At 36.4% G+C, this 24,924-nt stretch overlaps 1 protein-coding gene across 3 annotated transcripts in view; it reads right to left on the reverse strand.

Moving 5' to 3' along the window:
- The window catches only part of STK3 (serine/threonine kinase 3), a 295,939-nt gene that overhangs the window by 62,709 nt on the left and 208,306 nt on the right, over positions 1-24,924 (reverse strand). For all 3 annotated transcript variants that reach the window (XM_058564700.1, XM_058564697.1, XM_058564699.1), the window contains one exon: positions 11,504-11,679. In XM_058564700.1, coding sequence (XP_058420683.1) covers positions 11,504-11,679 — 176 coding nt within the window. The remainder of the gene's footprint in view (positions 1-11,503; positions 11,680-24,924) is intronic.

Consider the following 24,924-nt stretch of genomic DNA (forward strand, 5'->3'; position numbering starts at 1 on the left):
ATCCAGTCTCTCTTTTCTAATTCCACTATCTTTGCCTTAATCTACTTTGACAATTTCAACAGTTTTTAATTCAGTCCTCCTAAGTCTCCAGTCTCTCTGATTCCTGTCTATGCTTCACCCTGACACTAAGAAACAAATTTGGTAAGAGTTACTTTCCTGATAAGAATTCTGCACTAGCTATCCACTGCCCACAGGATCAAGGCTAAATACTTGCTAGAAACCTCAGCTTGGCAGTTAAGGCCTTTACAACCTAGGTCACTCCTGCATCATTTCTAAAACTCTGTTCAGTAGGCAATGCCTCCTTTAGGACCTGTTCTCTGGCCCCGCTGAAGTGTGCAGAAAAGCTTTCTGTGTCGCTGGCTAAGCCAACTCATTCTGGACCCTGCACCTCTGCCCACCTCACATCTGAACCTCTACTTTATTCTAATGGTCTTCTACCTAGACCTTGGGTTCAGTGCCACCATCTACCCATTTCCTCTTTTTCTTGATTACTGGCTTTATTTTCTGGCTCAAGCCAACCTCTTCTCTAAAGGTTTAGTAATAGTGTAATCGCTAAGCAGTACAGGGCAAACTCTAAAGTCATATTTCCTGTGTTCAAATTTTGGCTCTGCCACCTAGAAGCTATGCGACTTTAACCCTTAAACTTAATCTTTCTGTGCCTTAGTTTCCTCAGTTGTAAAAAAAAAAAAAGGGGGGGGGAGGGGGCTGATAATAATAGTATCTCCTGCAAAGGATCATTGTCAGGAAAGTGCTTTGAAATATACTCAGCACACAGTAAGCTCTCAATATGTATTAGCTATTATTTTTACTAATACTTAGTTTAACAGCTAGAAGCAAAAGGATAGAAAAATTCTAAACAGTAAAATTACACATGTAGACAAAACTGCACATACCACTTTGAACTTAAAGAACTAGTCAGTCAGAAAAACAATTTCAGATGCTGAAGTTTTAAACTTAATGCAGCTTCCTATCATGAGTCACAGCAAAAGGTGGCCTAGTATCCAAATGAATGGAAGCCTGATAGTTTAATGTGCAGTCAAGAGAAAAAAAGTATAAATGACTACAGACAAGGAAGAAATTCTTAAGGGTGAAGGTAACTGATACAAAATACACAAAGGAGCTCACGGATTGACTAAGTTCTGGAAAATGCTTAAAAAATGACAACAAAAAAGCTGAATTTCTAGCATATCTGAAGAGTTGCTGTTAAATGATGACTACTAGACTGCTAAGGGTTGCATAATAACATTAATTTCCTTAACTCAGTTATTTAAAGAATATTTTTCTAGAAGAGTATACCTATAATTCTATAATAAAGGAAAATGGAGAAACAGAATTTGTTTGCATACATTTGCTGTAATTCACTGATTTCTGCAAATCAAGGGGGAACTTATCTGCATCTTGTTTCTATTGTGCCTTATATAGAAATGCTAAGGGAAAGTCTTTAAATGTTCATTGTCAGGGCAAGAATAATTAAATGTATAAAATCAAAATAAGGCAATTTCAGGGCTTTTGTAACATCACTGAAGTTCTAATGAGTTAAAGGCAGTAAATTTCTTTTCACCAAAGAACATAATCACTAAAATGACTGTTTTAGATCTTTCTTCCATTAGCAACGATAATCCACAACTGACTACTCATTTCCTTTGACTAGTTAAGTAAAAGAGTATAGTTGGTTATTAGCTTTTTATATATTTACATATTTGTAGCCTTACTATTACGTAGCTTCATTTGCATTCTCATATTAAGATAGAGAGTTAAAAACTAAATTGAAGGTCTGTGGAATTACAACTTCATACTCTAACCCAGGTTACTGAGCCACTGGTAAGACACCTTAATAATTAACAACAGTTTTCATTACACCAGTATACTGTACATCAAATTAAACATGCACCATTATTTAATTCATTAAGAAAAAAAAGTCCCTTGCTAAGAACCATGAAAATGTGTCTTCAAAATAAATCAATGAAATTAAAATACCTGTTTTCCAAAATTCTTTTATCTGCTACTTTACATGAGTTTGATACCCTCTTTCACTTATCTCCTTAAGATCTGTCTATATTTCTGGGAAGAAGATGTTTCTACTATTGGTGGACGAAATTACAAAACAAAACTAGTTTGGTTTATGAAACAAGACAAGTAGGTTTTGGATTTTTAAAAAAGCTATTATTTACTGGAAAGTCTTCCAACCTGAAGAATTGAACCTAATGAAAGCTTTCTATTTTAATGAGTGAGAGGCACTATGGGAAAAGGTTGCCAACCTAATGTCAGGACAGAAGAGAAAGGTGTCAGCATTAGTTTAACCAGGCCAACAAATCTCATAGGACCAAAAAGAACTATGCACTTTTTTTTTTCTTTGTGAGGAGATCAGCCCTGAGCTAACATCTGCCAATCCTCTTTTTTTTTTTTTTTTTTTTGCTGAGGAAGACTGGCCCTGGGCTAACATCCGTGCCCGTCTTCCTCCACTTTATGTGGGACGCTGCCACAGCACGGCTTGCCAAGCAGTGTGTTGGTGCACGCCTGGGATCCGAATCGGCAAACCCTGGGCTGCCGCAGCGGAGCTCGCGCACTTAACCACTTGCGCCACCGGGTCCGGCCCCTAGAACTATACACTTCTAACTGTGAAACTTCATACTTCATACACATCGGTAAGTATGACAGAAGTCAGTTATGGAAAAGGTTCCGACACTAAACTACTATGTATATTCTGAAAACCTGAATTAAGTATAAAAATATTAAAATAATTTCAGGTTTGAAGAAATTTCATTTATAACAGTTAAAGCAAAAAAATAACTCTTCTATTATCAACACATCTGATACATGCATTACTAGTAATGTCAATCAATCCTAACAACTTATTTGAAATCTAATGGTTTATTTATTTAAGAAGTAAACACTGTGGGGCATCAGTCTTAAAGGTGATAAATTATGGTGTCCACTCTTTGATCCTAAATTCCACTATTGGTTCTTAACATCTCTTTTGATGTAATCACCCCAACAGTCCCCACTGCTTACTGACTAACCATTCAAAATGAGGTTATGAAGACAAAGCCCACATAGTGAAAATGACTTCCTCAGACATCAACATTAGCCATAACACATGTGTGGAGTACAATATCTTTGTTTTAAAATGTAAAGTAGCCAATTTTTCAACACAATCTTCTAAATAAATGACATTTTAAAAAGAACAAATTACTATGAAGAAAGTTTATGCTTTTTAGAAGTCTGTTTTGGTAAGCCATTTTTCTTTTTGCCATATGCTTTAAACATCCTAATAAATTCCAATATGGTGACAAGAAACCACACACTGCACACCTGTGCTTTCTATCGTAATTAATCCAATAAATACAGGCCTGTTCACTTTAATTTGTAAAGGAAATGATGATACAGTGAGTTTTAACTTAAGGTATTAATTACCTAAATAAGCAGAATTAGCTTAATGTTTCAGTGGACCTTGCCTAGATACAACCACCAAATAAAATTTTCTGAAATTATGGAAGCCTTAAACAGCACATTTACGAACAAGAAAGCAAAATGCTCATTCTACCTCAGGTGGCCAAACGGGTTAAATTATACAGAGGAAAGAAAAACAGTGTAACACTTCAGAGACACTAAAGTTTTTGTTGTCTTTAACTACTATAGAATCAATTAAGTCCAGTTTAGTTGCCCAGTGACTATTAACATTTTTTTCTACTTGTATATAAACACTTATGTTTGAAGAAGGCCACTCCTCTTTCATAACAAAGGTTATGACTATCTTAAATGCCTCAGTAGATTGATGGCCAAAATCTTATAAAAACTCTACAGAGACCCAGACAATCACATGACACAAGTGCGCACATGCCACACCATCTGTTGAATATGACTGCCAGCACAGATTTCGTGAGCTGGCAAAGGACTGAAATACTCAAAAATTCTGCAAGTATTTCAAAGTGCAGGCTTCTCATTAATTTTAATTTCCTTTTGGCTCTACAAGGAGAGAGAGCAGTGAAAGCACAATGTGCCACATACACTCAAGTTCATGTCACATGTACACCTGTAATCATAAACTCTTATCCAGGGCTATCTACTAAAACACTTGAGATTCTGCGTTTAGTTCTTCTTTACCCTAGAAGAAACAAATCTGAAATATCTACAGTTATCTTTTCATATTTCTTTAATACTCCTGCAAACATCTGGAAATACTTGACAATCATCATTTAATTAATGCAAAGCTAATCGATGACAATATGCTTAAATACTTCACTCATCTGAAGTGGTTTCCTCAGTCCACACAAGTAGGGACTGAAGAGAACAAGAAGTTCTTTGACTAAGGAGTATATTACAAGGGAACTTTTAGCCAACGTCTCTTTAAAGAGCAAAAGCATTATGTGTATTTAAGTAGATAAAGTGGATGACAGCACACTGCTACACTGGTAAAAAATGGTAGATGCTGCTGGCTTAAGTTTTACCTCAGGCTTTCCACAGGGCCTGTGTTGCTGAGGGCTTTCCAAAGGGCTGGCATCGCCACAAATCTTTTCGTGGGCTCTTGTACTCCACCAGCTCCACTTTATCACCCTCCATAACCACTGGCTGCTCTAGGAGGGTGAAAAGATCCTGAGAAATAAACATTTCTCCAGAACAAGTGACGATTTCTAAAATGGCTATGGTGGCTCGAGCAGCAGGGTTGGTACTTTCCCTGGGTTTACTGCTTTCTGCATTTTGCAGCAGTGAGGGTTGTTTTGTTGTTTTTTTCCCCCTATAACCACACTGACTTGCCAATCCAGGAATCAGCGGTAGGACTGTAAAAAACTTAGGAAAATCCAAGGCAAATTTACACTTGGAGGAGAGACCTTTTTCTCCCTTTGCCACAACTATTCAGACTTTTTCTCGAGTGGTGCCCTGGAGGATTCTTGTGTCCCTCAGCTTAAAAGAACAACACAAACTGAATAAATATTTAAGAATCACAGTAATCAAGAAATGTTAACTTACAATTCAGTTTGAGTCAAAAACCAAAAAAAAAGGTTGATTTATCTAATTCCCCTTATACTAGTAATTATTGTCAAACCAATTTCTTTCTTTTTATAAAAATTGGAACCAATATAGTGGGTTAACAGATGGCTTTTAAAGTTTTTGTTCTTATTCCAAAATCTTTACGCTACCCAAAATATATCTATTTAATACTGTAATTTCTGCAAAACATGATCTACACGCTCTCTATTTAACACTAAACAATCTGGATGCTAAGACTGTTTGGAAATAATTCTAACAAGAACGAAAATATTAGACTAGTGCTATAATAAACAGATTTGCCTTTTACATTTGTTTTAGAAATCTTCATAGGCACACCCCAAACAGAACGTTTTTAGTAGAGTTAAAATAATTGGTTCAATTAGCCCAAATGTATTTTATGCTATCTTTATACTACCCCCAAATTAGCAACATCATAAATTAACTCTCTTATCATTTCATTACATCCAGGAATATAACACAAAACAATAGTTCACAGAAAATTCAAAAGACAAATGCTGGAAGAAAATACACAAGTTATGCTGCACAGAGGCTTTAGGATAAAGAATGCTTCCTACTCTGCACATCTGTCTAGCAGGGTGCCTCTCTGAATAAGTTTTGTCCTTTAGGTATCTGCTCTGAATTCTATAAAAGACAGTTAAGTGTTCTCTTTCATTTCTCTTTCTTGAAACCTATTTTCCTCAAGGCAGAAAGATAAGACTACCATGTCCTAGAAATGCAGTCAAAACAACTTAGGGTTGTTTTAAGCAACTTCTATTTAATAGACACAGGAATCACATAAAATCCAGTTCTCTTTTGGAAGGTAGCCTTGAGATACACCATAAAGAGAGAAGATAAACACATAAACCTTAGCACAATTTATACTTTGATGAGTCACATTTTTTAACATTCTATATCTAATGTATGAGGGAATGAAGAAGACCAGATTTTTCTTATCATTACCAGCTGGTGTCCTAAGTGGAAATCTGTCTTTGCTTTTAGTCCATTTCTTTACTTTGTAAGCAAAGTATTCAATCAAACCCTTTACACGTGGCCCCGCCTATGTGTCCTCTTTTCCTACTCCCCTTTAGCCTCTCTTACACACTTTTCTTTGTCTTTTACCACACTCACTACTACTCTCAGCCCAAATACATTTTATATTGTCTTTACACTATACTACTTTATACTTTATTAATCTCCTGGCAATCCTTCCTTTATTCATCTCTTATTTATTCCTATTTACATTCCCCTCAGTAGCTATTACAAACCTTTTCCACTTTCCTCAAAGTGATGAGAAGGTTGAGCAGTTCCAGTTGACAGGTGCAGTAAACGCTGGGGAAGGAAGAACTGCTCTCGTCACTCTGTCCCTCCCCTGATTCCTTTTTAAGGCCACATGCCTATATAAATCAAAAAAGAAGTAATTCTGCAAAAATTGGATCCAGTCATATGATCTCTTGAAGCCTCTTTCCTACTGTGAGGACACTTTCTTTTTTTTCTTTCACCTTCTATTACTTAGTTTCTTACCTTAACCAAAATAGTACTCTTTAATCTAGTAAATTGGCTATTTCTGTTGATTAACCTTTTATATATATTAGTCTTCTGTTGTTTGCTGTTTTTGTTGTTTGTTTCTCTTCTTTTCCCTGTATTATTTCAAGGCTGTTTCATATAACTGATTTGTCCTACCTCTTATCTTTTGCTGTCAATCAATCCTGCATGCTGCCGTCAAGATTAATGTTCTTAAAACACTTTTCATCATGTCATTTTCCAATTTAAAAACATTCAGTGGCTTTCTACTGTCTGTGAAACAAAAATTCACACTTTGCAATCTTGCATACAAAGCTTCCACCATCTGACCTGGATTTAACTTTCCACTTTTTTCTATATTGCTCCAAATGAACCTGAAGGTCTCTACTTCACTGTCACCCAATACACCTTGTGGTTTCCTACCTCTAACTTTTTCACTACACGCATCATTCTTTGTAGTGCCGGCCTTCCCTCTCTTTCTGCTGTTCCATCTTTCAATGCTTAGACAAATTCCCCCTTTGCAATATAATTTCATAAACTACTCCAGCCTTTACTGAGTTCCCCTCTTATGCGAAACCACATGACGTCTAAATTATTGCTCTGGATTACAGCTTAACACTTAATTAATTTACATCTTCTTAACCTAATAAATTAATATATATATAAAAATATATACATATTTTACCCATAGTGCCTAGCACAATCCAAAGCAGAACATTTGTTAAATTAGTTTAACGTTTTCTAACAAATTTTGGAATTTCTAGATAGAAGGACTCCAAAATCTATGATGGGCTGAAAATGTTACTGCAAGTTTACTTATAGGAGCTGGCTACTGGAAAATTCAATGCTCTGCTTTACAAAACTAGAAAGCCTAAAAAGGACAGTGGAAGGCTGCATGTCAAAAGTTGTGTGTGTGTGAACATTTAAAAAGTAGACTGAAATGGCCCTTATCAAAATCACTAACGACCTTCAATTTCCTAAATTCAATATTCTAATTTTTGTTGAATTTTAATTATGGTAATTTCTAGTAGATTGCTTGCAAAGTTGATTGCCACAATTCCTTTCATTCCACAGGGCCCTCTGAAATGTGACTTTGCTGTTCTTCCCATCATGAGATGAAATCTATTTTCATATCCCTTGAATCTGGACTGGCCTTATGACATATTTTGACTAACAGAATATGCTACAAGTGACAGTATTCGAATTCTTTTTTTCCCCTCTCATTTATTTTCTTATTGTAGTAAAATATACATAACTTAAAATTCACCATTTTTAAGTGTACAGTTCAGTAGCATTAGGTACATTTGTATTGTTGTGCAACCATCACCACCCTCCATCCCCAGAACATTTTTCATCTTGCAAAACTGAAACTCTGCGCCCATTAAACAATAACTCCCTATTTCTCCCTCCCCCCAGAGCCCCTGGCAACAACTACTTTCTGTCTCTATGAATTTGACTATTCCAAGTATCTCATGTAAGTGGAATCACACAGTATTTATCCTTTTGTGACTAGCTATTTCACTTAGCATAATATCTTCAAGGTTCATCCATGTTATGGCATGTGTCAGAATTTCCTTCCTTTTTTTAGACTGAATAATATTCCATTGTATGCATATACCACATTTTGTTTATCTATTCATCCATCGATGAACCCTTGGATTGCTTCCACCTTTTGACTATTGTGAATAATGGTGTTATGAACATGGATGTTCAAATGTCTGTTCAAGTCCCTGCTTTCACCTCTTTTGGGTACATACCCATAAGCGGAATTGCTGGACCACATGGTAATTCTATGTTTAATATTTTTGAGGAATGCCATACTGTTTTCCATAGCAGCTGCACCATTTTACATTCCCTACAGTGCACAAGGAAGGGTTCCATTTTCTCCATATCCTCACCAACACTTGTTATTCCTTCCCTTCCTCCCTCTCCCTCCCCCCTTCTCTGTTTATATAAAAGCCATCTTAAAGAGTGTGAAACGGTATCTCACTGGGGTTTTGGTTTGCATTTCCCTAATGATTAATGATAGTGAACATCTTCTCATTTGATTATTGGTCATTTGTGTATCTTCTTTGGAGAAATGTCTATTTCTCCTTTGTCCTTTGCCCATTTTTTAATTGGGTTGTTTGGTTTTTTGTTGTTAAGTTGTAGAATTTCTTGACTGTACCCTGGATGTTAACCCCTTATTAAGATATGTGATTTGTGAATGTTTTCTCCTATTCCATGAGTTGCCTTTTCACTCTTTTGACAGTGTTCTCTGATGCACAAAGTGTCAATTTTGATGTAGTCCAATTCATCTATTTTTTCTTTTGTTGCCTGTACTTTTGGCGTCATATTCAAGAAATCATTGCAAATCCAATGTCATGAATCTTTTCTCCTATGTTTTTTCTAGGAGTTTTATAGTTTTAATTCTTACATTTAGATCTTTGATTCATTTTGAGTTAATTTTTGTAGATGGTCTAAGGTAAGGGCCCAATTTCATTCTTTTGCAATTGAATATCCAGTTTTCCCAGCATCATTTGTTGGTAAGATTGTCCTTTCCTCATTGAATGGTCTTGGTTCCCTTGTTGAAAATTATTTGACTATATATGTGATGGTTTATTTCTGGGTTCTCTACTCTACTCCACTGGTCTGTATGTCTGTCTGTTTTGATTACTGTGGTTTTGTAGTAAGTTTTGAAATCAGGAAGTATGAGACTTTCAACTTTGTCTCAGGCATATGATCTCTTTGTCTCTCTTTTTCAAGACTGGTTTGATTATTCTAGTCCCTTAAAATTCCATATGAATTTTAGGATGGATTTTTCTATTTCTGCAAAAAAAAAAAGTCCTTGGGATTTTGATAGAGATTGCATTGAATCTACAGATTGCTTTGGACAATACTGACATCTTAACAATATTAAGTCTTCTGATCCATGAACATGTGACGTCATCTTTAATTTCTTTCAGCAACATTTTGTAGTTTTCAGTGCACAAGTCTTTCACTTCCTTGGTTAAGATTATTCCCAAGTATTCATTGTTTTTAATGCTATTGTAAACGGACACTGAGGATTCTAAGTGCAGGTCTCAAGAGGCCTTGCAACTTCTGCTATCACCCTCTTAGAAGGCTACTAGTGCCACATAAAAACCCCAGTCTTGCCTGATAGGGTCATATGGCCTAGCCAACTGTCAGCACAACTGCCAGACACATGAGTGAGGCAATTTTGGAGATATCATTCAAGTCCAGTCAAGCTGCCAGATGACTACAGCCACTTGAGAGACCTCAGGTGACACCAGAGAAAGAACCTCTCAGCTGAACCTAGTCAAACCGCTTACCCACAAAACTGTGAGCAAATAAAATTGTTATTTTAAGCCATTAAGTTTTGGGAGTGGTAGCAAAGACTAAGTTAAGTGAAACAGAATTAAATCATTTTATTTGCTATTTCTTAACTATGATAATTTATTCATTACTTTGTAGCTCATTTCAAACTGTTTCCCAGAGGCTAAGATTTATTCCAACTGAGATAAGACAGAGTTCTTCGATGTTAAATACTCTACATTATTCATCATGTTCATGAATGATTCAAAGCTTGAATGTCAGCATTCTAAATAATTTATAATTTTTTAAAAAGTAGGTAGTTTAAAATGAAATCTTACTAGAACTATAGAAATACAGATTTTATTTTTCTAATTTCAACTTCAAAATTGAAAAAAAACAGTAAGTAGATATTATAATTAATGTTTTCAGGCTAACCTGTGGCATTGCTAATATTTGCTAGCAATTAGTACTAAATATATTGAAGATAGATTTTGAAACTTGATTATCTGATTATTAAAAACCTCAAATAATCACCATATTTAGGAGAAAAGTACTTAATATTAAAAATATCTATAATCTCAAAGCATTTAGAGGCATGTTGACTAAGCAAAATGGCTAAATATTATCTATATATTTTAAGGATATATTTAAAATTTTATTTACTTATAAACAAATGTATTTATTAATAAATATAGCTATAAAGGATTATAAAAATCCTGAAAAAATCTTACAGAGCAATATGCAAAACTAACATACTATTTAAAACATACTAAAGTAGGGCCGGCCCTGTGGCTTAGCGGTTAAGTGCGCGCACTCTGCTGCTGGCAGCCCGGGTTCGGATCCCAGGTGTGCACCGACACACCACTTCTCCGGCCATGCTGAGGCCGCATCCCACATACAGCAACTAGAGGGATGTGCATCTATGACATACAATTATCTACTGGGGCTTTGGGGGAAAAAATAAAATAAAATTAAAAAAAAAAATTAAAAAAAAAAACATACTACAGTAAAAATTTACTCTATAAAAATTTCTACTCCATTAAAGAATTCATTTTGAGAATTTACTCTCTCAAGATGTAGAAACAGTTGCTTTAGAATTGTTTATCTGTATTATATGCATTCTTTAAAAGAAATAAATAATAAGGAGTAGGGCAGAAGAAATAAAGAGAAAATGTAACAAAAGAGGCAATAATGCACAGCTTTATATTGAAGTTTATAAGCTAACTAGATACAGAATAGGACGATTATTTCTGACAAATGAAGTGGAATTAACACTCAAGTAGAAACTAACTCAGTTAACTTTCAAAGTTGAGGCAAATTTCTCAAAGTCTATGTCATAAATACCTTTGCATCATTTGTTTTGGAAACTGAATTTACTGACTGCCAGAAGTAACTCATATTTGCATTATTAAAAACATCTTTTGAAATAGTTGTCATTTTGTTTTAAAGAATCCTAAATATTTCTCTAGATTTCAGCTATGATTTATTTAACTATAAGCAATTATTTACATTTCTCTGCACACACACTTCTATAAGCAAACTACAAAAATTTTACCATTCTTCTACCCACATATGTGGCTATGTATTGAATATTAATGTACGGTCTATAATTTTATCCACACACACAAACTATGCTTCTCAATGTGACAATAAAACAAAGAAAGATAAAACATAAAAGGGAGAAATGCAATGTACTTACAAAGTCAAAGTCTCCATCTTGAGGAACTTTCCAGTTATCAGGAAAAACATTTTTGGACATAGGGAAGGGTTCATGCATGTTCTGATTACAGTTTTCATGACTCTTATTCTTGAAGTCCTGTTTATCAAAGTAGTCCATGAATGATGGTCTTTGTACTTGTGGTGAAGTTGCATTTCCTTAGGTAAACAAAGAACAAAGGGAGGATATAAGTTCTTATATTTAAAGAAGTATGATTTTTATTGAAGTATGATTTTTTTCTTGAGCAATATAATAAATTTGTACTGGTCAGATTCAAGGCCAACACCGTCAATTTAATGAACAACAAAGTAAAATAAAATAAGGTAAGAATGAAAAGACAAAAATATCCAGGCCAAATAAAAAGTCAACTAATGATTAGGCTGAGATCCACAATATTCTTAGATTGTAGAAACATTTCAGAATTTGGCAGGATCTTTATCATAATTTTATTAAAATCATTTCAGATGTATTTGAAATTTGCCAAATAAAGTAAAATTTTAAACCTAAGTGTTTTTTTTTTAAACATTTAAGCCTGCATTGTCATTGTCATTGTGCAGCACTATTAGCTGTAAGAAGTTACAAGGACTCATCCAGGTTCTTCTTATGTCTCTGCTTCCTCATAGTTTTTCTAGCTGATTCCACCTCCTCCTGGACTCTTGTTTCACCTGTCATATTTATATCCATGACTCCCAGCTCTATTTCCCCAGCCCAGACCTTGCTCCCAAGTTCTGTATCTGACTTTCCCACTGCTTACTATTGGACTACGTGATCTGAGGTGAGTGACAGTTCCCTCAAACTTGCCAGTTTCAAAGCTAAATTCAAGCTCTTTCCCGTCAAACCTGTTGCTCCTCCACATGCTCTCTCTCTGTTCACCGTCAGCGTTATTGACTCAATCCTCAATGTGGTCAAGTCGAGAATTAACCCAGACTCCTGTCTTATCATACAAACTGACAGTTAGCTCTTTGTAATTACACATCTCAATGGAGCTGTTTAAATCTAACCTTTTTTCCTCTATCCAGCTACTGTCTTAGTTTAGCTTCTAATCATTTCTTGCCTAGGCCATTGTAGCACCCTCCAAACTGGTCTCATCCCAATTTTGACTTTTGTTTCATACTGACAACGTAGTGACCTTTCTAAATGCAAACCAAACCATGTCATTCTGCTTAGAATCATTCAATGGCTCCTCATTTTCTATACTGAACGATTAAAGTGGAAAATAAACATTTGAAATAACTAGATTTTAAAATCTGGCTGGTATGATCTTGATCACTGGTTTTCAAACTGGTTTCCTTAAAGCCCTAGAGTTCCAAAAAAAGGTCCCAGAGACCACCACGAAGACATTTCCTATACAGTTCTCCATATAGTAAGTTACCTACCTGCTTCTTAAAAATTTCCATGATAGGAAGTACACCTCCCCACAAGGAAGCCTGTTGGGTAACTCCAAGTTACAAAAAGTATTTTTTTAATGTGAACTTGAAATCTGTCCTTCTGTCATTTACACTCATATTTCAAATAAATTTCTCTTTCATATACCAGTCTCTCAAATATCTGAAGACAGGGATAATGGCTCCTGTCTTAGTTGTCTGTTTTTCAGGTGAAATATCCCCAGTTCCTTTCATACGATGTTTTTCAAACTCATCATCATCTTGTTTACTTGTCTATGGAGACATTCCAGTCTCTCCACGATCCTCTAAAATCAGACATAATATTACTAATAGTGATCTGGCCAATCTAGAATACATTTTGTAATCATACTAATGCAGCTTAAAACTATAGTTACTATTAGGACAACTAAATAACACTGTTGGCTCAGTATGAGCTATAAGGTAATTTTGGTCAAAAGAATACAATGCTAAAACTTATATTTTTACTCTTTAGGAATACGAGATGAAACTGAATTGATGCCTACTCTAACTGGTGAATCAGCAAGTCTGGAATTCTTTCAATTAAACTAAAAGGGTGGGGTGAGGGAGACGGAGCTGTCAGGCAAGCATCCTATCTCCCCTTTCCTTCCCCTAGCTTTTAGAACTGTGTCTTATTGGGTGGATTTGAAGTTCAGGTAAGTTTCCATAGGTAAGGATATAAGACAGGTTGGTAATGGCAGTATTTACTCATTAAAAAAATTTCCATTCATTGTCTTAAAATGACATGATTTTCCCTATTAAAACAAAGTTTTTATTGACTTCACATTGACTATGTGTGTGTTTTTTTTTTAAATGTGGTAAAATATACATAACATAAAATTTACCACCTTAACCATTTTTAAATGTACAGTTCAGTTGTGTTAAATATATTCACATTGTGGGGGCCGGCCCGGTGGTGCAAGCGATTAAGTGCGTGTGCTCCGCTGAAGCGGCCCGGGGTTCGCCGGTTCAGATCCTGGCCGTGCACCAAAGCACCGCTTGGCAAGCCATGCTGTGGCGGCATCCCACAAAAAGTGGAGGAAGATGGGCACGGATGTTAGCCCAGGGCCAGTCTTCCTCAGCAAAAAAAAAAAAAAAAAAACGAGGAGGATTGGCAGGTGTTAGCACAGGGCTGATCTCCTCAGAAAAAAATATATATGTATTCACATTGTTGGGGCCAGCCCAGTGGCGCAACGGTTAAATGCACACGCTCCGCTGTGGCGGACCAGGGTTCACAGGTTCGGATCCCAGGCGCGCACCTACGCACCGCTTGTCAAGCCATGCTGTGACGGCGTTCCACTTAAAGTGGAGGAAGATGGGCACGGATGTTAGCCCAGGGCCGATCTTCCTCAGCAAAAAGGAGGAGGATTGGCATCGGATGTTAGCGCAGGGCTGATCTTCCTCATCAAAAAAAAAAAAAAAAATTCACATTGTTGTGCAACCAATCTCCAGAACTCTTTTCATTTTGCAAAACCGAAACTCTATATCCATTAAACAACAACTCCCCATTCTCCCCTCCCCACCAGCCCCAGCAACCACCATTCTACTTTCTGTCTCTATGAATGAGACTACTCTAGATATCTCATATAAGTGGAATCATTATGTATTTGTCTTTTTATGACTGGTTTATTTCACTTAGCTTAATGTCTTCAAGGTTCATCCATGTTGTAGCATGCATCAGAATTCCTTTCTTTTTAAGCTGAATAATATTCCATTGTAGGTATGTGTCATATATTGTTTATCCATTCATCTGTCAACGGACACTGGGTTGCTTCCATCTTTTGACTATTGTGAATAATGCTGCTATGAAAAATGGGTGTACAAATATCTCTTTGAGACCCTGCTGATTATGTTTTTAAGTTAATTATTCTGAGTTAACCAAATTTTTCTCTATAGATATACAGATTCTTATTTGCAAGTGATCTTATTTCTTAATACCTACACAGAGGCCTTTTTCATGTTCTTATGGGTATTTTGATGGTTGAGCCTAATCTCTGATCAAGTGAATCATTATGATACAATGTAAGTAAAACCAAATAATACAATTATTAGTAAAAATAATGTTAATGTTTTATTTTCAGCCTATGAATTATGTCTTTTAAATATGTTTCTGTCTTTATCTTCTATCTATCTTTAAACTATAAGTTCCCTAACGTAGGAACCCAAATCCTTTACCCAAATAATTTCACAAATAAGATAATTATGACCATCAATGAGTGCTTTTGACTGTCCACTCAGATGTTCAACATCCATGGCCATGAGGAGAAGCTAATGAGACGCTATATGGTTTTTCAACATCATTACTTTTGAATTAGTAGAGGCTACTAGTATTTCATTACTAGTAACTGTGTATTGGCAATAATAAATGAGAAATTATTGTGACTACTACAGTTTTTAGAATGATTTGCGCTAATAGAGTCAGAAGGAATTTGATATTCAGAATATGCATGTATTAGTGGAAAAATAGAAAAAAAATACAACTGTTTATCTAAAGACTCATCCTCCAATTATAGTTGCTCAGACTTTAGAAAGCTTGAAAATAAGTGTGACAAGACGTCTGGAACCCAAATGGTATCCACTGAAAGGATACTGAGACATTCCATCAAAATTAGGATAGCATAAAACATCAATATTTGTAGTAAACCTTCAGAATTTAGAACACTCTCATATCCCACATACAAAACCCATGAAAAACGAACTCCTTAGGGACAGTTTATCAAGATAACAGCCAAAGCTACCCTTAGATTCCCTGTCAGAACGGACTTTACTGGTATGTTAAAAATGAACAAAATATATAGGAGAGAAGGTATAATATTTTAGTGATCAATAAATGTTATATAAAGATTTTGTGTTTATGGTATTTTATCTTCAACTTTCTTCGCTAAAATCTCCTATTGTTAAAAGAAGAAAATGGTTAATGTGGCAAGGTTACACTACTGACATTTGGACAGGACACACACATTCCATTAACATTTCCAACAGATTTTAAGAACCCTTGATTTGTCTCTGAGTCTTATATGTCATTATGTCTCAGATGTCATTACAAGACATCTTTCTCCAACATCAGAATTGAAATTTGGTTCCTATGGCAACCTTTTATTCCAAAATAAAGTCCAGGAATTTAACCTCAATTATTCTCCACCTCTGCCCTTTTTACTAGAATAAACAATAAAATATTACAAGTGTAGCTCAATAAATTTTCTATAAAATAATTGAGTAAATCAAATCATTGGGGGGAGGGAGAAAATCCACTTTTTTTTAAAGACAAATTTTGTAATAGAATTACATATTTATTTGTGTTGTAAGTTCTCATTTTAATCAGCTAGTCTTAAGATGGGTCACATGCATTAAAGATAACTGAAAACTTTAACATTTGGTACAAAAACGTTACCAATGTTTATACAGTAAAATCAGAATCAGAGAGGAGAACAAAAATGGTTTTGTTGGGAACTAATTCCTGGTAAAGCAAGAAACCATGAAGATCACCATTACCAACTGGATTTGACAAACATATAGAAAATGCTTCATTGAAGCAAATTTCTAGATACAATTCTTCAAAAAATAAATTTAGGGGCCTGCCCCATGGCCTAGTGGTTAAGTTTGGTACACTCCACTTTGGCAGTCCGGGTTCACAGGTTTGGATCCTGGGCGCAGACCCACACCACTCATCAGCCATGCTGTGGTGGTGACCCACATACAAAATAGAGGAAGACTGGCACAGACGTTAGCTCAGGGTGAATCATCCTCAAGCAAAAAGAGGAGGACTGAGAACAGATGTTAGTTCAGGGCAAATCTTCCTCAGCAAAAATAAATAAATAAATAAATAAAATTTAGTATATCTAGGTGCTTTGGTAAAAAACAAAACAAAAACACATTGTGGCACTACTAATCTATTGAAGAAAACAGCACTCCCTGACCACTCCCCCTCCCCAAAACTCCCTCCCCACACCCCCCACCAGGCCAGGCCCACACTGCTCTTATTACCTTTCCCTCTAGTCAGCACTGGCTTCACCGCAGACTCTAGTTACAGTTTTCTCCCTTAGTAGGTATGGAACTCTTCATCTTTACCAATCTTGACCAACCAGAATCTTTAAAAATACCCTAGTGCTGTAATGAAACAGTCAGTGGTCTTTTGATATACCAGTGACTCTTAATTCAGACCTTAGTATCTGAGTAAACGGAAGATTAATCTTTTCCCACTGGAAACTAACACTTATTAGAGCACCTACTCTAATATGGCCTACATTTTAAGAGCAGCAACATACACAGGAAAGGAGAAGGAGAAAAATAAAATCTCAAAAGCTGCTTTTCCACTATAGAGAATAAAATGGGGAAAACTTTAATCTTTTATAAAAACATTCACAACAAAAAGTAAGATGGGCTGGGTAGCCACTTCTTTTAGAGATAGGGAGAGTAAGGAAAAGGCTGAAAAACAGATAGTATTCTTTTCTGCAATGAGTCAGAAATAAAAGTCCAATCAGAAGTAAGTAATGGCAACAGAAAGGGAAGAGGCAGACCAATCCCTGGGGCTGACTAAAGACAAAAAGATAATTACTGAGAAACTTCATTCTAGGAATCTACTCTTCCATCCCCAACAGTCCTGTGCAGCTCCTACCCCTATCCTAATCAGGAGCTTCTATGCCAAGTCCCATAAGCCACTGCTAGCATCCCAGCATCTCAAAGTGAAAAAACTGCCTACTTTATATCTATAGGCCCTCCCTCCCTTGAGGTGACAAGGTGTCTCTCTTGGTGGGAAGAGAGGCCATGTAACACAATTCTGGCCAGTGACATATAAGATGAAGATTTCTAGGAAAGCTCTTATGTTCTTGATATAGGTGTCACCACTCTGCTTCTTCTTGCTCTTTCCTCCTGCCTGGAATGCAAACTTAATGGCTAAAGATCTAGCAGTTACTCTACAAGCAGGAGGACAAGAGTAATACCCTAAAGATGGTGTCCCAGAAAGGATCTCTAATGACATCACAACATCACTCTACCAAAGCAGGACACTCTGCTTCTGGATTTCTTGTTAAATGAGAAAAGAAATTAACCCTATTTTGTTTAAACCACTGTTATTTAGATTTTCTGGTACATACAGCCAAATTCAGTTCTTAACTGATACACTTTTATACACTTATTTATAAGTGGAGGATATAGGAAGAGGTAGGAGTAGCAGTCTTCAATTTTACTATAGTAACACCCCCATTAGAAACATAAAAACCCCTATAATATAGTGGTTTAATTATCACTACATTTCAGATACATTATAATTTTAAGGGTCTTTTACAGGCTGACCTAAAAACCTATGGTAAAATGCCTGTTGGGTTCCACACTCAAAATCTTGGAAAATAACCCATTCCTAAGTCAGAAATAAACATTCCCACAGAGAGTTAACAAAAGTCTAAAAATCAACTTAAATAAAAGAAGGCAGTCTATTCCATTAGATTTTTCTTTTTGGATGACTTTATAACAAGATATGCTGACAAATAATTTTTTATATTCAAATATATGTGCTTGTACTTCTAAATATTTTCCACTGTTTAATTTAAAATTCAGTATTAACATTTAGAGTATACCTTTGTTATACACAAATAAAATTTAAAAAACAATTTTTTAAAATTTCTACAGAGGAAAATGAGTTATGTTTGTTTCAAAAGTTAATGGGAGGGGGCAGCTGTAATTGCCCAGTAATGTTTAATTACACAATATGAAACAGGTCCACATCGTGCAGTTGAGTCTCCAGGGAGATGCGTGTTCACAGGAGTGGGACACAGAGGATGAAGTTTCTGACTTACAATTTATTTTTACAAAAGGAAAAAAAAATTAAAAAAAAAATCTTCAACAGGAGAGTGAAGCAGGAAATCTCAAGGTAGTAACCACTGTCATATGTGGTTGTGGTTGCTACGGCAAATACTTTTTTTTAATACAAGAAAGAATAATCACATAAAATTGACATCAATTTCTCCAGTTGCAGCCGAATTCTGACCCTAGCTTATAAAAATAAATATATATTTTTTAATAATAAATTTAATGTTCAAAATTACCTTCTTCCTTAATTTTGGCCCCATTTCCTTCAACTATTTGCTGTCGAACTAAAAACCCATTAGCAATAAAGAATACAATAACCACTACTCGATCCCTCTGTGCATGTGAAATTTTAAAGAAAAAAATTGTTTTCCCTCTCCTTCTGACATACACTAAAACATATATAAGGAAACTAAATTGTGTGAATATGATATCTTTAGAAAATATGCCAGTCCACCCACAATTATTCATTAACTTTCTTAATTTGCACATGTCATCTAAACAGACGAAAAGTCTTCATAGACATTTAAATATATAAAGGAATTTTAAAAATATTTTAACAAAATGTAACTTAATTTTTAATTTCTTAGCATGAATATGACCAAGACAAGTGTAGGGAACAAAATAACAATTAATCATAACTTTAGCATAATATATTTCAACATCAAAGGAATTTATGAATATTACCTAATTTGTTCTTCTAAAACTATTTTAAGATGTGGGTGGTTCCACCTGATTAATGATCTTAAAAATCTGTCCTTTAATTTGTTGCCAAGAGTATAGTAAATACATATAAAACCAGGATGTTAATACAGAAGCTACTGACATCAGCTTTTTCTTAACTTCATCAGACTATTTTAAAACAAAGGAGGATACAGACAACATGGAGAAGATCCAGAGGCTAGTCATAAAAAAGATTAAAAGCTTAGAAAATAATACCTGCACAAAGGTTAAAGGGAATGAAATTGTTCAGCCAGGAAAAGTCTGAGGATACAATTTAATAAGTATCCAAGTAAATACGAAGGGTTCTTCCACAGAAAATAGTGACCGGCTGTTTTCTATCTCCAGTGAGGGCAGAATAAAAGGAAACAGACAAACTGAAACCCAAGTATTTTAGTTAAGTAAAAAGAATGATCTCCTATGCAAGTAATGTGCATTGTAACAGCCACTGTGCATCTACGGAAACTCTTTCTTCAGAGGCCTTTACAAAACAGACAGATTTTCATTTGTACAAGGAAGACTAATATTTACATGCTTGTCTGTACTCTGTGCTAATAAAAAAGGTATCCTACGACCAAAACACCTATACTAACGAGCCCAAGATGCGTCACACACCATTTAATATTCCACAGACCAAGAGCACACAGAAGAGCAGACCATATTCCGTACTCACAGGTAACTCCAAACCACTGTAGTCACACCTTAGCTAGACACCTACTAACTCTTAGAGGAAAATGAAGGGTTTCTAATTGCCCAGTAATACTATGGGTATCTGCACCCAGCTGCAAGTGGGACATGTAGTTTCCTGTTGTCACCTTTACTGCTATGTCCTGGGCAAGATTAATCTTACCAGTTAAAGAAGCATATGACAGTTTTTCATGAAAGAATGGTAAGATCTCTGGAGAAGTGGGAAAGTGATTTCCCCTACACACTCTGCCACCCTGGTTAATTGTTTCTTGGCATCTCAAATTCCATCTTTAGTGATTTACTCCTTTAGCTCAAAGCTTTGAAATTTTTGGAAGAAACGTAAACATTTCATGAACGTAAAACATTATTAAGCATTTTACACCTGCATATTTGATACTTTTCTGAAATAAGTTTTGGGAAGAAGATGGAAGGAAAGGGTCTGAGCCAGCGCCGGGAGAGAAGATGTTACTAAGCAAAGAATGAGACATGGAAGTTGTTGCTCAGAGCAAATGGTCTCACACTTACAGTTTTGTCCAGGGACATGAGATGAACTAGGAGGTAGGGATACCTAATGGTCAGTCTTTCCTCCTTGGTACCTCTCCTAAACCATTCCTAAACCAGTCTAGAATCTGTTTCCAGGATAAACTCTTAAAAATCTAAAGCAGAACATAATTTACTTTCTCTTACTAATTAAGTGAAACTATATATATGTACTGTCCAAAATGAAACAATAAACTGTGATATATTTAAAAAATCACTATGTATACAGGCATATGCAAAAAATAGATTTTTAAAATGTGTTCAATTAAAATTACTTAACCCAATATTTAATCATTGATAAACAGAGTTATGAAAGGTTAATATAAAGTAAACAATATAAAACCTAAACATGACCAGTTATTCCTCCACCCATTCTTAATACAACATTGTCTCCACCTACTCCACCATCTGGCTCACTCTGCTGAGTATGCTCCACTGTGTCTCCATCCTTCCTAAATACTCCAGGTGTTCTAGGCACTGAAAGTAGAGTGAAGTTGCTTATTTCCTTGTTCTAAAAAGTGGTTATCAGTTTAGCTGCACCTCAGAAGTACTAGTAGAGTTTTATTTTGATTTTTTAATTTATTTTTTAAATAGAGATGCCCAGGCCTGCTCTGGTCTGCAAAACCAACATCTCTGAGGGGCTACTGCTAAGAAGTACCCTTACTTGTGAGGTTAGTGACACAGCCCCAAGAGCTGGATTTATCTTGTAAATCAAGCCCACTGCTCCAGCCTGTGGAGATCTCTTAAGACCTTGACTCTTTCTTAGAATGTATTTTTATTTTGCTCCACTTCACGTCATTTGCAATTCTAATGGACTTTCATTCTATAGTTTCATCCAAGTTTCTATAAAAAATGTTGAGCTAGCTAGGGCTTAGGCCTAGGCCTTACAGGACATACACAATGAGAAGTCTTGTTGACACCAATTTATTTAACATTGTAGTTGACTGAAATTTAGCAACCACTGCCATTGCCTCTGGTGAGCCTTCTTATTGTATAGGCTGCAAAACAAAACACTGCATTTCCCAGAACTCCTTGCACCTTACCCTGGATAAGTGCACTTTTTCACAACCAGGAAAGCAAGAAATGAGGCAGAGGCCATGAGCCTGCTACCTCAGTTATTTCCTTCTGGCAAGCACAGTAATGGAGATGTGAGGGTTTCTTACAGCAGCATTCCAGCATCCAGTCACCAGCCCCACAGGTGCTAAGGGGTGGCTGCAGTAGCAGTGGTAGCTTTCTAATCCCTAAACAGCAACAGGGATTGAGTTCAGTCTACATTATTGAACTCAACAGTGCCAACGGCAGCCTCTGGATTCACTGCCTTCCTGACTGTAGCAGTAGAGGTAGTTCCATAAAGGGTCACTTCTGTAGTGTTGTGGGAGTCATTCCTGGAGACCTTCTACACAGCCCTCTCCTCCAACTTTTCCACTGATTTTGTTAATATCTACATCTCTGACTTAAATCTCCTTATGTTTAAAATACCTAGAGCAGTTTCTGTGTCCTCCAATAAACCCTGAATGATACAAGCCCATTTGGGTATAACTGTTCAACCCTCATAACAGAACTATCAGTTAGTTCATACTACATAAGGTCTACAAGGATATATCACCAAAGACCTTGTCAAATACTTTCCAAAATCCTAAGACATAATATCCAAACCCAACATTTTCTCTGACGTAGAAGTTTAGCAATGCTTTCAAAAAAGGAAATTATGTTATTCTGATATGATTTGTTCCCAGTAACCTACGCTGACTTATAATGACCTAGGCCTCCTTTTCTAAAAGACTCACAGACGTTCTAGACTCCTGCCCAAGAGGGATGTCATGCTCACCAGCCTGAGTAATAATGTGATTTGGGGGTCAAACCTGGGTTTGTATACTGGTTCCACCACTTACTTACTATGAAATCTTGAACAAGTCACTTTACATTCCCAAGTTCCACTCCCATTACCTTAGTGGTAAAGGGTAGTGACAATGCTACTGTACAGGGTCCTTGTGAGGACTCAATGAAATAATGTATGCAAAGTCCTGAGCACAATGTTTGCCCATACTAGACCCCCATACTAGAAGGACAGCTACAATCTGAGAAAGTCATCTTTTTTCTCTTTTCTGAAAATAAAAAATATACAAAATACAATTTAAATTGCTCTTTCATACTCCCATGGCACGTGCCCCATTTTCTCAAAGAGACAGCAAATTTCACAAACAGTGGAATACAGTTCTCTCACATGCAAGTTATTTCAATACATATTATCGATCATACTCCTAAACAGGAGATATTAGATCACCTGAGTGCTTCCTTATCCCTTCCTCCTCCTGCCATTCAAATTGCTCATATTTATGTTTATGCTACTCTGTTCATTTTGGCAATCATTAGTCTCTATAGAATCCTCTCTGGTATCTTTCTGAATAAAGAGAGATGGAGCAAAGTCTTGGAGGAGGCAGGTAAAGGTGGCAGCAAGAGTTTGCCTTGGCAAGGAAGAGAACAGAGCTGCTCGATGGCTCAGCCCTCAGTCCCAGTCCCTGGAAGGTCAGGCCTCCCTCACTGTGTGGTAAGCAGGGCTGGGCTCTCCAGATGTTCCAGCTTCCAAAGTTGTTGGAAGGACAAACTGGCGGAGTGGTAGATGGAGATTATTCTTTACTTATTACCCACCATATTTAAAGCACTCTGCTAGGTGCTTTATGTATTTACCTAAATTAATCCACATTCACACACATACAAACACATATACACACAAAAACAGAGAGACAAATATATGTTACAGAAGCTCTTTTAGTAACACACAATTAAAAGTGGTCTGACTTTAAATCCCATGCTCTTTTCACTACATGCTATCATTTGGTCAGAAAATATTTAATGACCTCTTACTATTATGCTAAGTATTGTAGTAAGCACTGGGAATACAGTGGGGAGTAAATGGACAATTCCCCAGAAACAGGCAATTACAATACAGTGTGACAACTGCTATTAGAGTAAAGTATGAAGTGAGATGCTAGCCTATGGGAGGGGCACCCATCCCTAACCTGGTCAGCAGAGGAAGCAACTCCTTAACTGAGCCTGAGAGGATGAATATGAATTAGACAAGGAATCAGGAATCCAAACAGAGGGACTGGGCAGTGCAAAAAGAGAGATTTTGGCAGTGCAAAAGCCCAAAGGTAAGAAATTTTAAGCATTTTAAGAGCTGAGGCGATGGAAGAAGAATGAAGAGGGAATAGTGAGGCATGAGAATAGAAAAGTAAGCAGAGACTAGAGCATATCCTGCCTTTTAACCCACATTGGGCTTTAAACTAAGAGCAATGGGGAGTCACTGGAGGGTCATAAGCAGAAAAGAGAGATGATGAGATCTGTATGGACGGTAGAGACCAAGAATGGAGGCAGGGGTTCAATTAGGCAACCTTATAAGTGAGAGACTATGGAGGACCTACACTAGAGAAATGCAAGCAGAGACGGTGAGCAGAGGAAAGAGATATTTAGAAGGCAGAACTGATGAGATGATGTTAATTCCATGAGGGGATGCGGGAAGAGAGAGAAGTTAAGGACGACTAATTTTTCTGCCTTATTTCAAAGTCCATTTTTAAAACACCTATACAGCTTCTCTACATTCTTGCATGATAATGTTTAATTCTTTTTCTATGAAGTAGGAAGCAAGGTCATCTACTGAAACTGAGAGGAGAGGTGACAGGAAGAGTTTTAGTGAAGGTCTAAAATAGCCACTTTGTAGAAGGAGAAAGAGCTGGGCAGAGAAACACAGGCCTACAGGAAAGTTCTGAGAGCCCAAATGGGCCTAAAGGCCATGAAGTGGTGATCCTCATCTGTACAGACGTGAGACTGTCTCCATCAGCAATCAGCAGCCATGGTGAAATGCAGAGAAGATGGACAAACAGATTATTGATCCATAGTCACATTTTGCCAGGAGGGGCAGAAAAGAAAGACAATAGGGCAGAGGAGTTAAGGATATGAGTAAGAGAGTGGCTAAAGCCATGAAACATAGCCTCTAATCTGACTGGAGAGTGTGGCTCTTCCTCAGACACCAACAGAGATAGTTTTCCCCTCAGGGCAACTAGAGTTACCAATTCAGCCCCAGTTCTGTGTGCCCAGAAAGTTCCACCATAGAAACAGAGCTGAGTAGATCTAAGCTGAACAAGGTAAAAGGTCCCAGTCTTCTCTTTGCTGAAACAATTCTCTCCCAGAGTCACCTATAAAGAATTAATCTCTACTACCTCATCAATTTGATGACAATGGATTCTTGATTGG

The sequence above is a fragment of the Diceros bicornis genome, chromosome 21 (assembly GCF_020826845.1).
Source record: "Diceros bicornis minor isolate mBicDic1 chromosome 21, mDicBic1.mat.cur, whole genome shotgun sequence".
NCBI classification, from domain to species: Eukaryota; Metazoa; Chordata; class Mammalia; order Perissodactyla; family Rhinocerotidae; genus Diceros; species Diceros bicornis.